Source organism: Amblyomma americanum, chromosome 7 (genome assembly GCF_052857255.1).
Source record: "Amblyomma americanum isolate KBUSLIRL-KWMA chromosome 7, ASM5285725v1, whole genome shotgun sequence".
Lineage (NCBI taxonomy): Eukaryota > Metazoa > Arthropoda > Arachnida > Ixodida > Ixodidae > Amblyomma > Amblyomma americanum.
Window position 1 is genome coordinate 98,140,552 of NC_135503.1, and position 13,322 is coordinate 98,153,873.

General features: G+C 47.3%; 1 protein-coding gene across 1 annotated transcript in view; it reads right to left on the bottom strand.

Moving 5' to 3' along the window:
• Positions 1-6,697: 6,697 nt before the first annotated feature.
• The window catches only part of LOC144097966 (dedicator of cytokinesis protein 3-like), a 62,173-nt gene continuing 55,548 nt past the window's right edge, over positions 6,698-13,322 (bottom strand). Inside the window, exons 13-16 of the mRNA XM_077630556.1 lie at positions 9,996-10,064; positions 9,713-9,852; positions 9,086-9,161; positions 6,698-6,768 (exon numbers count right to left, since the gene is read on the bottom strand). Coding sequence (XP_077486682.1) covers positions 9,748-9,852; positions 9,996-10,064 — 174 coding nt within the window. The 3' untranslated portion in view covers positions 6,698-6,768; positions 9,086-9,161; positions 9,713-9,747. The remainder of the gene's footprint in view (positions 6,769-9,085; positions 9,162-9,712; positions 9,853-9,995; positions 10,065-13,322) is intronic.

Here is a 13,322-nt window from a genome sequence, read left to right on the forward strand (position 1 = left end):
GTTCTCTCTGCATGAAAGTGGTTCTCTGCTTCTACATTGTGGTGGGCACCATACATGAAGCAGTTCTGCTAAAACTCGGCTTGTGTGCTGCAGTTTGGTACCTCCCACGTTGATCGTTGCTCAAGCTAACATGGTGGTGCCTTCCGAGCCCCTGGGTTGGCGTCGCGGGCTATGCACCCAGTAGCTATGATATGTTGGTTGTTACTACGGCATACTTACGAGCCAGGTGCAAAAGCCCACTTGCCGCAATTATGGGCAATTCGTACTTTTTACCCAACTGCAATTCGGGCTAACCGACTTGCGTTGATCGAATGGCACTTTTTAAAGTTCCTTCGGCGCATGCTCACTTGGACCTGTGTGTTTGGTTTAAAAGGGTTTAATGTTGCAAACAGACTAAGTGTGCATTCACACCTGTCCAAAAATCCGACGAGCGAAGCGGATTCGGCCGCTTTTAACGCCGACCACTGTGGAAAGCGGCCGGCAAGGCCAATCTTTCCGGGACCAGTTTCTGCCGCCGGAAAAATTCCACGGTGACAAACATGGCGGTGCCTTCAAAGAAGGACCTGTCGCCTCAGAATGAATTTGTCATTGCTGCTGCCTTTTTCAGCACGTTCACTGGCCATAGATGGGGCACCGGTCTTTCGCTTTGTCTCACCTCACTGATAAGAAAACATATAAAGGATAAATTTGCTTTATTTTTTATTTGGAGTGACGATTCTGCTGCTACTAGGCTTAGGAAGAGTGTCGTTTTGTTAACAGTAGTGGTGTGCGAATATTCGAAATTTCGAATACGAATCGAATATGTTTGATATTCGATTCGTATTCGTATTCGAAAATTGATATTCGTGAATTTCCGAACATTTGAGAATTCCCGAATACTCGCCAGCGATCGTATACTGCGCATACTTTCATAAATTTGACCGAGGCAAAACCACAATATCTGGGAAAATTAGCCGATAATCGAGTTAAAAATTCCAGGAAAACAATACAGAGGACCTATCCCCTTCCTTCTCCGCCGTTTATCACGCGGACCGACCGCATCCCGACGCCGCAAGGCTTCACCTCGTGATAATTTTCCCAAGTGGGCTTTCCCACATATCACCCGTGCTGCGAACAAGATGTCCGATGGCCCGCTTCGAGCAATCGCAACGCGAAATCGCGCTTTTTTCTAATCCTTCGGTAATACGTTACATATTTAATGCCCACATCCGAAAATGCGTCCTGTCGCCTTCATAACTCTCCGAGCGTGACTTCCGCCATCCCGTTTTGTAAACTACGCTATGCGGGAAAGCCTACTTGCGGAATGCCGCGGGAGCCTCCTGAAGGGGCGCGTCCAGCAGTCACAACAGGGCAAGCGATCCTGTTAAAATCTCGCCTATTGCATGGTGTATTGTAACCTGCACACCTCTTTAGCGGGCGTAACGGCACGCGTGGCAACAATAGGAAGGCCTCTGTCGCTAGGGCAAAAAAATAGCCTGGCCGCGTAGTTTCGGTTTCTGAGCTTCACCGCTGCCCAGCGGCAACTTCAAATGTCGACCCGTGCATTCGCCGATAGTCCAAACCCAGCTTCGCGCGGCTTATTTCTTTTTCCTGTTTTAGAAATCGCCTCGCCGCTCCGACGCCAGTGTGTGTTCCCCGGCCCCTTGTTTGCATTTGTGTTGTGTTGCACAAATGCATTTGTGTTGCACAGGCTTACAGGTGTTAGCGCGATGGAGCAGCCTCATAAGGCCTTACTGCATCTTCAGCATTTTCGGCAGCATTTTTTTTTTCGGGGGGGCACGGGCAATTTTATTAACAGAGGCCTTGAGATAAACCGAGCATTTCTTCCGGTCCCTTGAACTCCGATTGAATGAGGTTTAATAGTCATCATGTTATTTTTTTGTTGCCAGTCTTGTCATTTCATGGATATTGTTTTCCATGACCTTGTTATAGTTTGGATACTGTTATCCTGTCTAATCAAGTAGTATACATTTCTGTGCACATTATGTTTTTTTATATGGTACTGAGGCAGTCTTGGTTTGTTTATTTTAGTTGCAAACACCATACACTATTTTGAAAAAAAAAATAAATAAGGACAACAACGTTTGCTTGCTCATTGTTTTCTGAAATTTTTTTTTGTACTGAACAGATATTCGATTCGATATTCGAAGCCATTTTTTCTTCATATTCGTATTCGATTCGTATTCGAAAATTTCAATATTTGCACACCCCTAGTTAACAGTAATGGTTCCGGTCCTGACAAGTAGAACTCCACTAGGCTGGGCTTACCGTTGCATGCCTGTTTGCCCACACTGAACTAGAAGTGGGAATGTTCCTCTGCTTAACGTACGTAAGTGTGCATGCAGTTATAGTACACAGACAGCGCGATTTATAATCTTTTGTACCATGTCAGTGTATGCCGCGAGCGGTGACGTGGTGGCCGGGAAGTGTGTGGAAAAGTGAGAAACAGCAGCGGCGTGGCGGTTCCGCCTTGCCAAGGCGTCAACCGATGGAAACAAGTCCTAGTCTTTCCGGCCAATGAATTTGCTTCGCTTGCCGGAATTTCGGACAAGTGTGAACGTGCCCTAAGGCTACGAAGACACCGTAAAGAAGGGCTGCAAATATTTTTGATCACATGAGGCTCTTTAACATGCACTGATACCACACGGTACAAAGGCCTCTAGCATTTCGCCACCATCAAAAAGCTACCGCTGTGGCTGAGGTGAACCTGCGCCTTACGGGTCAGCAGCCTAGCGCCATAACCACTGAGCTACCGCGGAGGCTTTGCCTGGAGTTGAGGCGCAGGGTAATCCCTCCCAAGAGCAGACAAGGTATTGCAACCGAGAGACCATGCCTGCTATGTTCTCATTAGTCTGGCATTGAGTGGGTGCATGTTTCTGAGAAGTCTATGCAGTCATCGTCCAATCGGACGGATGCAGGGATTCTCAGAACTGCTGCCTCCTCCCGGCTACCTGAAAATTGCCCATCAAGCTTGGACTAAATGTGTTTTGCACCTAATCTTGTGAATACATGAAATCCCATCTCCCCGCAAGACTGTTTGGTGTACTAAATTTGACTGTTGCAAAGAATCCCTATTCAGGCCGCAGTGGATTTATAAATGAGAATTGCGCATTTTACCGTCACGAAGCTGTGCGAGCTATATGAGGGAAGCCGTGCTTAGGGCTGCGGATTAATTCAGACTACGTGTGGTTCTTAAATGTGCGCTGACATTGCACAGCACAAAGGCGCCCTTTGATTTCTACTCCATTGAAACACGGTCGTGCAGCTGGGATTGAACCAGTGTCCTACGGCACAGCAGCTAAGCGCTCTGACCACCGTGATATCTCGGGTTCAAAACAATGGAGGCCCCGATATCAGCAAACAAAACAATTGGTGCTACTAACGGTGGTCTGCACTCTTCACAGTCTATGTGTATCACTCTTGACCTTCCGAAGAACCTCCTACGTAGGCACTCTAGATGCAACAAGGCACAGTAGTGCAGCAAATGCCAGTCAGCGACCTAATGGCCTCTAGCAGTTTGTAGCCGCTGTGCACTTTGGTGCAACAACCCAAAGTGTTATGAAAGGCAGAAAAAGCTACGGCAATGTTTATAACAAATATGCAGGTGCATAATTTACACAGGGCTTTCGAAATATCGGTGGAGTATTTTGTGGCATAAAATTATTAAGGGCAAGATAGGCACTTTAGCCAGCGCACTGCAATTATTCGGCACTGACATCCACCAAGTCCCGTTTAAAACCTAAGGTTATTTTTCTGTCTAGCTTCCCTTGAGGTCTCCAGCTGCTCAGCATCATCGCTGCTGGCGTAAAAGATGAGCTCAACGGGACGAACGCCAGGAGCATTTTCGCAAATAATTTTTGCATAGCTCAGCTAAAAGTGCACTGCATTAACCAATAAAATGTCACAAGCGTCGCCACTGAAGCGTTACACTGATGGTTTCCTTTTTCCGCCGCTCACGTGTACAGCGCCGGAGTTCTGCTACCGAGCACGAGAGTGCGGGGCCGATTCTCAGCTTTGGAGGCAGGCAGTATTTGTGGTGCAGGCAAAATACTCAAATGGCCTTGAGATTTCTATGCATATCAAAAACCCATTGTCGCACTTAAAAGCCCATGTACACACCGTGGCACCGAACAATCCCACAATATCTGCACTGGGCTGCCGCAGTCCGGTGACTAGACAAGCCTTCGTTGCGTGGCGCCATCTGTCTGCATTCTAGAGATGCACAGGGAGCAGCGAACAAGATCCGGTCGTGCTGCCGGGCGCAGTGCCTGCACCTAAGTATATTCTTACACCGTGGACCCCGCTTATAGGTTGGCGTCATGTATATGTCGAGTCCCCAATTTCGATTGGTCGTTTTGTAAAAAAAGGTCGATTTATATGCAGCAATATATAGTGCATTATGACATTTTAATCCCTTAGGGATGATGCAGTGTGGTTGTTGCTGCCATTATTTATTTCCGCTATATCGTCGTTATTTCCTTCATGGCTATCTAGCTGGTCAGGATTAAAAAATAGTGCAAAGCAAAACGAAGGACAGACAGGACGATGCAGAAAAGTTCTTGTCTGTCCGTCGTCCTCCCTTCGTGCCATTTCTTCATCATGAACGTGCACCAACTCGCCCAATGACTTGTCACCAGTTCTTTGTTGATGTGTCTCAGGAAGGAGGAGGAGGGGTGTTGCTGTCAAGGTGACTGAGGCATGCTGATTCCGACGCCCTTTCTCCCAAAACCAGTCATGTTCACCCCTCATATGCATCAGGTGTGATTTCGCTTCAGCTTGGTCTTGGCCGTGACACCTTAAGAACGACGTAATCGTGGCCTCTCGCCACACACATCTTTTTCAGCTGCACACTGCGACGCAGCTGCCGATCTTCCCAGACCTGCTTTGCACGCACCCGCATGTACGCTGGTGGTCAGGTGTAGCGGGAGCGTAAAATTTATGAGCAAAAGTTTCCTTTCACAAATGCAAATAAATACTAATAAACTATTGGTGCGCAAATTACTTGAGTAAATACAATTTTTATGGGACGGCCTGGACAGGTATCTTTCTTCTCAGAGTCCCAGCTGCTTAGCTTTCTTCAGCCTCCTCTTCATATTTGTTGTAAAGCTCTTGCTGGGCTTTAACAATTGTCTCATAGGCGCTCTTTCAAGTTTGTTCAAGAAAAAAAAAGCAAAGAAAATCACCTAACCCAGATTTGGTTTTCCTTTCCCCGCCCTACCTGAGCCCTGCTGATTTTCAGATTTATATCATGGCTGAATTCCTGTTTCTTTTTCTCATCGTTTTATCACATCTTTGTGCAGTTGTCCTTTTGTAGATTGTTCACTACTGAACGAAAAATATCTTCAGCCTCTTGCCATACCGGTTTTGCTCGGATTGTCTTGTAAAGGTAGCCTGTACAGATGCAACAGTAAAAGTCAATTACATGTACATTACATGAAAACAATGCCTAAAATGGCCTTTCAGAGAGAAGATAATGACAAATAGGGCATTTATGATGCAATGTATAAGAAGTGAGCCTAAGATTGAGGGCATCAGAGAAGTTCACATTACCCTGATTGGAATGCATCATTAAAAATTTTCTCTTTCGACTGTCTTTTTTTTTTTACTGTATATCACAGTGGCTGCTACCCCTGCTTTTTTTCTGATTTTTCCTTTCAATCCTGCTCAGAGCACTTCAAATGTCCGCAATAGGGCAGCTGTGACTCTTTCTCTAACCTTGCTCCTTCTGCAACATAGCAGTTACCAACTCCACGAGCAGGCACACCAAGCACCTTTGTATGCACCGTAGGCAATGAACACAGCACCGATATTTGGCCATTTCTGTACTCTGATAACATGTGCTGCGACGCTGCCATGTCAGTTGAAGATGCGGCCCCAGAGTTTTTAGCCGCAAGTCAACAAGCAGGTGCACTTTGCGCATATGTGCTTTTCATTCTGTGGGAGGCAACGCACAGCGCATGACAAGTGTGTGATGCCGAGATTCGAGCATTTTGGATCTCCACACCAGCGCAGACACGATGGTGCCCTGCTTTTTCCACATCGTCAAGAAAGCCCGCTCCCGCAACATGGCTTCCCGACAGTTTGGTGAAAATGTGCACAGAAGCCATCTTTCAGAAGCCAAGGGTGCACTTTCTTGCGTAGAATCGTTTTATATATCTTTTTTAGTTTTTATGGAGGCAAAACTCTATGTGCTGTGCAATGTCAGTGCAGGTTAAAGATCTCCAGGTGGTCGAAATTATTCCAGAGCCCTCCACTACGGCACCTCTTTGTTCCTTTCTTCTTTCAGTCCCTCCTTTATCCTTTCCCTTACAGTGCAGTTCAGGTGTCCAACGATACATATGAGACAGATACTGCGCCATTTCCTTTCCCCAAAAACCTATTATTATTATTATATCTTTTCCTTTCCTGGGCAGTGGTCGCTGCGAAAGGTCGGTGTCAACAGTACAGCTTGAATAGATTTCTTTTGCATTAAGCCCCATGGGAAACCAACCAAACAGTCTCACACTGTTCATCTTATCCAAGAATATTCGTCTTTACTGAGTTCGTGCTCAGTTGGAAATGCCCAGTTGCAAATCGGTGCTTGTAGCATCTATTCTTTTTTTCTAAAATGCAGCACCAATGAGCTAAATTACTTAAGCACTGAATAAACACTTGCAGAGACAGTAAAGTGCCCACTCAGGGCACACTGCTCTCTGTGGGGCCACCTACCTGCTGCTCAGCCAGTGCACTGGAGGAACCGCTGCCATCTGCTGTATCCCAGGGGTCGTCCTGCACAAGGCCAGTCTCGTCACACTCTCCCATCTAGTCACACACCAGGCATCGACAACTGGCACCGTGCTGCTCTGGCTGTTGCTAGTGCGACGAAAACTGCAGCCTTCAAGACAATGCCACTGAACTAAGACCGCAAACTGGAAACAGCACTGACTTGCAACTATTTTAATTGCAGAGAGACACACATTTGACATGCACGTGACATGGTATGCCCAGAGCTTGTGTCAAGAATATCACTGAATTGTGGAGATACATTTCCTGCAGCATCGCCAGAACATGACTAATGCCAAGCTTTTTTTTTCTTCTTTGCGAACGTGAAATGATTTCATATGTCTCCAAACTATCTGGCCACTTGGTGCGGTTCCCCATGTGTTTGAGGCTAGGTGGTGTGGTTTGTTGTGAAGCAATTTTCAATCAGCTCTCTCTACACACAGACATCCTTCCAAAGTTTACTAATCCTTTGCAGTGAGCACTCAGATTTCATCCAACATTAGAGAAAGGTAGTTCTGGCCATATGCCTTGGAGCGCCCACCAAGCAATGCTGCATTCACTCCAAAGGAGAACAGCCAGCTTTTATTAGTTTGGTGGTGCAAGCTGTTACTAGAGAGCCTTTTATTTATCGTTCACGGAGGCCAAACTTTATTTTTGCAACGAGGGCACCACAATGCAGCTGACAAGTCCATAGCATGTTGTACAATGTGTGATGGTGCACATCTTCATTTTTGCTGATTTTGGGGCCTATACCATAAAACTCTGCTTCATCATGGAGTGCTGACTTTATTTCCGAAACAAAGGAAATTCATTTTGGTCAAACTTCTTGACTTCATCAGACAGACAAGAAATACTGTCACATTTCTCAGTGCCTCCTTACAACTCATAGCAGCGAAAGGCCCAGCAGCTCTAGTTATCTGTAGAGGTGTGCGAATATTCGAAATTTCGAATACGAATCGAATATGTTTATTATTCGATTCGTATTCGTATTCGAATATTGATATTCGTGAATTTCTGAACATTTGAGAATTACCGAATACTCGCCAGCGATCGTATACTGCACATACTTTCATAAATTCGACCGTGGCAAAACCACAATATCTGGGAAAATTAGCCGATAATCGAGTTAAAAATTCCAGGAAAACAATACAGAGGTCCTATCCCCTTCCTTCTCCGCCGTTTATCACGCGGACCAACCGCATCCCGACGCCGCAAGGCTACACCTCGTGAGAATTTTCCCAAGTGGGCTTTCCCACATATCACCCGTGCAGCGAACAAGATAGCCGACGGCCCGCTTCGAGCAATCGCGCTTTTTTCTAATCCTTCGGTAATACGTTACATATTTAATGCCCACATCCGAAGAATGCGTCCTGTCGCCTTCATAACTCTCCGAGCGTGACTTCCGCCATCCCGTTCTGTAAACTACGCTGTGCGAGAAAGCCTACTTGCGGAATGCCGCGGGAGCCTCCTGAAGGGGCACGTCCAGCAGTCACAACAGGGCAAGCGATCCTGTTAAAATCTCGCCTATTGCATGGTGTATTGTAACCTGCACACCTCTTTAGCGGGCGTAACGGCAGGCGTGGCAACAATAGGAAGGCCTCTGTCGCTAGGGCTATTTTAGTTGCAAAGACCATACACAATTTTGAAAAAAAAAATAAGGGCAACAATGTTTGCTTGCTCATCGTTATCTGAAATTTTTTTTGTACCTAGCAGATATTCGATATTCAATTCGATATTCGAAGCCATTTATTCTTCACATTCGTATTCGATTCGTATTCGAAAATTTCAATATTCGCACAACCCTAGTTATCTGTTACGCCTGAAGTCCCCATTCCCCATTACATGATGTCATGCAGAGGAATGTGACCAAGAAATATACTCTGGAGCTGCAGATTCGAAGGTAGGCCTACATAATGTGGTTGCTGTGCATGCCCCTTGGAAGTGTGATGTCTTTCTGTAATGAACTGCTTTCAATTTCTGCACTGCAACGTACAAAGCTGCTCCCTTGTCACTCATTGCTGCTTTAAATTTCACCTGCACTTTTCACTGAAACACACGAGCATGTTGTAGACTGCTTGAACAAGGCAGCATTGAGTGATGACTTACGAAAAGTGCAGAAAAGAAGTAAAAAAAGCCCGTAAAGTCCATGCAGGAGACTCGAGGTTCTAGCTATACTATCTTGTGAGAATACAGTGATTTGTAACTTCTGGGTAAGAATGCTACAAAAGCAAGCATGTTCCACAAATGAATGGCACTAAGACCAACCACCCAATTCCCTGCACACAACAGTCTTCTCAACAGGCCAGCATGCACGCCCACTTACATGTGCTGGAGGCAGAAGTCCGCCTGATGACGTTGATGACCTGCTACTGCTGCATGCTGAGCCAGGTCTTGGTGAACTGCAAGTTAAGCTCTCATGACTACGTGCAGTTCCCAGCACACTGCTAAAACCCAAGGCATAGATCTAAAAAAACTGGTCCCAAGGCACAGCCACTGCACTACAAGAAAATTCACAGGACGCACCACAAAAAGAAATGTCTACTCTACCTTATCCTATCTTGGACCAGCAGCGGCTAACCAATCCAAGCATATCCCTAATCTCCTTTCTCCACCTTACTTTTTGCTAAGCCTAGCTACATTTCCCTTCCCTTGGTACACACTGTGTAACCACAAGAAAATTTAAAGCTTGTTAGGTGAGTTGGTTGATCATAATTGCTAAACGGTGAAAAACAAACTTGACTAGAGAGAACATACAGCACTCATGTTGCCGTGCGTTTTTTCTAGTCAAGTATTTGTTGTTTTGTGCTGTTTAGTAGTTACAACAACAAGTCTCTCCTCATCTGTACTCTACACATTATGTCCCATCCAAGTCGATTTCCCTTCTTTGACTACAGTCCCAAGCACAAAAGTCCATCCAGAGATGAATGAAGCAAAGCGGGAAGGCACCCACCCGTGTGCGGAGGAGCAGGATGCCCCCCGCACCCACTAATGCAGCTGACCGAGACGCTCCACCAGCCGCTTCTGCAGGGGACCCAGGTCGGGTGGCGCAAGCCGCCCATGCAGGGAGAGGCCCCCTTCCAGCACAAGCACCTGCACAGGCAAGGCGTTAACCGCAGCTGGCTGGCTACAAACCTTTAGGTAAACCATGCAACACAGCCACTCCAGCCCCGACTACTGTAGGGTGCATTAGAAAAGAGACAGCACTGCTTTGGCACGTTCGAGAGCCAACCCACCTGGTCGATGAGCAGTGCCCGCAGCCGTGCCTGGCCTTCACCCGACGCATCGCCACCACTCAGGAAGGCCTGTGCAACAAAGAACACAAGAATGAAGCACGGTTTTAAGGCAACCAACGCAATGGAAGGTGTGCAGCACAACAAACCTTTTAGTGGAAAATTACTTCCAAGGCAGGGATGTGCAAATATTCAAAATGGCAAATACTTTGTGAAAAGTACAGTACAGCCTTCTTAATACAGCTTTTTTTTTAAGAAGGGAAAAAAAGCTTATCATCCGGGGAAACATGTATTCCAAAGCAATAAGATTTTGCAAAAAAAAATGCACAGGTGATCATGGGGTCATAGGTGGTCATGTGATGCAACAAATCTGCATTAGCAATACTGGTTGTGCATTTTGTTTTTACACTGATCACCTTCCCACTGCGTCTTTGAAATTAATTTCACCATCGCTTTCCCATTGTGCTGCTGCGTGGGCTTCTGGCGGGTGGAGGCGCGCAGGTGGGCATTGCATTTTTACCGGCGGGTGCCCAAAGGGCGCCTCAGAAGCGGTTCGATCCACAACTGGAGGTGGAAGCACCACATACACAAAAAAAGACAATGGCTATTATGCCAAAATAGGACTATGATGCAAATGCAATAAAATGTGATTATAGAATGAAGTACTAAGGCACTTAGACATTTACAGTCGTTTTCAAATGCCTCACCGTACAACACTTACCGTATTTACACGATTGTAAGTTGACCTATATTTTTAAATTTGAAAATCCAAAGAGGGGGGGTCGACTTACAATCGAAAAGAAAACATCGTACTATAAGTAAAGGCGAGACAAACGAGATAGCAGGCATGCTACAGCATGGTTGCCTTGAGCAGCTGCTATGTCAACGCGCAGAACTGGCATCCCCTCCCCACGTGCTCAAGAGGGGCCGATGGCGATTATCGATAAACAGCAAACTGGCACCACACACGTTGCTGCTGACTGTGGTTGCTGATAAGCGGCGGCGGCCCGATAATGCACTTGCGTTCTAAGGGAAGCTCAAGCGTCCAGTAAGTTTTCTTTATACTTTAAAATGCGCGCTCGGCTCTCAAGGGGGCGTTGAAAGTTGATGGAACGGCCACCATTTGTGAGGTGCACAAAAGATCCTCGGAGGATTTGTGAACACGGTGCGTCGAACAGCGGAGCGCTGTGCGTGCCAGCCTAGTGTTGCGCGTGTCTGCGTGCGAAGGGTGTGTGCGAGGTGACGGCGACAAAGAGCGTGGTGAGCATGAGGAGCGGAGAGCTGACATGTCAGAAACCCAAGGTGTAAAGGAAGGCAGTGCAGCGGAGATCGGGTCATTCAAGCGTGGAGGTGGCAGCCGTCGGACGCTGGGTCTGTGCTGCCGTGACCTCCCTTGGATCAGCGACGCAAGCCTCCTGCGTTCCTTGCAGGCGTGGAGGTGGCAGTCGATTGACCGAGGGTCTGTGCTGCCGAAAGGCACTCTTGGATAGCTTGCTTTAACCCTCTGGCGTTTGGTGACGCCGTTTCGTGACGCCGTTTCATGGCGTTTCGTGACCTGGCTACGTTTTTCCTGCTGCTGCCAAGTTGTTCGGGCTCTTGACGGGAGACCACCGGCGTCTCCCTGTGTTCCTCTCCGCTCCTACTAACACCCGGCTTCCTTCCGTTGCTTCGTTCGGCGCATCGCAAACGACGCGTCGCACTACATTGACCCGCGTTCGCCCTGTCTGCAAGGCATCCCCGCTTCACATGGGACGCTCCACATCTGGTGAACTCTTTCCTTTATTCTGTAGTGTTATAAGCGTGTTGAGTGAGTGTTTTGCTTGTTTTCATTTCCGTTTCGTATTGGCCTTTTTTCTTTAAAGTATAAATACGTCTTCGTTTTGTTTTGTTTGAGCTCTTCGTTCGAACCTGCATGCGATAGCATTCCCCTTCGAAAAGTCGGGGACGTGCAACCTATTCGCGACAACTGGGGTCCACGCAACAGGGCGAAGCTGTTCTTTTTCATTTCGTGGGTCCGTGCAAAGAAACTATGGCAACACTAAAAGATTTGATCGAGTTGGGAAGCGAATGGGGTTGAAAGACGCCGAGCTGCGCACGTGGGTGGCTGCCGAGCAAGAGAAGGAACGTGCAGCACATGCAGCGGAAGGCGAGCGTGCCAAGGCGCAAGCAGAGGCTGAGGAGCGTAAAGCACAAACTGAACGCGAGCATGCTAAATCACTAACAGAGGCTGAAGAGCGTAGATTGCAGCTCCAATTAAGGTTCGCAGAAGCTGGTGGGGGTATTCGTGAACCGGCACCGGGGCCCTCAGCAGCGGTTAGCCCGCACAAATTGATCCCGCCTTTCAACGACCGCAGGCATGACTTAGATGCATACCTCAAACGTTTTGAGCGTATCGCAGAAGGGCACATCTGGCCCAAGGAAAAATGGGCTGCAGCACTCAGTATGTCTTTGACTGGGGAGGCTCTGCATGTGTTCGGCTGACTGTCCCCAGCAGATTCAATAGATTATGATAATGCATAACTAGCCACGCTCCAACACTTTTGGTTTATAGCAGAAGGTTATCGCGAACGGTTTCGCGAAAGTAAGCCGCTTGATAAAGAAACAGGCCAGCAATATGCAGCACGTCTGCTCAGTCTTTTTGATCGATGGGACGAGATGTCGGGAACGGCCACAACGTATAATGATTTACGTGACTTGGTGGTGGCCGAACAGTTCATGAGAAACTGTCATAGTCGTCTGGCGATTTTTCTTCGAGAAAGAGAGCGCAAGATGCTGGACAAAACGACTGACGCAGCAGACAACTTTCTAGAGGCCCAGCGGCAAAGAAATTTGTCTTTTTTCAAAGAATCGTTCGAGGTGGCAATTCCGAAAGAGAATGATGTACCATCAAGTAGACAGTCAGGAAGGCAACCGACTGGGACAATTTGCAACCGACCGGGACATAAGGCTGCCGACTGTCGCTCTAAGCCAAAACAGCTTTATTGCGTATACTGTCTAAAAACAGGGCATGAAGTTCCTGCTCAAGGAAGCACGAAAATCAGAAGCAATCGTCCTGTTGTGTCCAACCAGAGAGTTTTGCGTCTGAAACTGCGTCCACAACAGCAGGTAGGCTTGAACCAGCTGAGGATAAGGTGGTGGTTGGACTTGTCTGGAAAAAGCCTGCAGACGCCCAACACATGCTTGTCCTGGAGGGAAAGCTCCGAGGCCTACCCGTAAGTGTTTGACGGGACACGGGGAGCAATACAGTGGTTGTGCGGAGAGCCCTAGTTCCTGACTCAGCTCTCACGGCGTTTCTTGTTGATGACAGTAGTCTGGAAGTTCCCGAGGCAG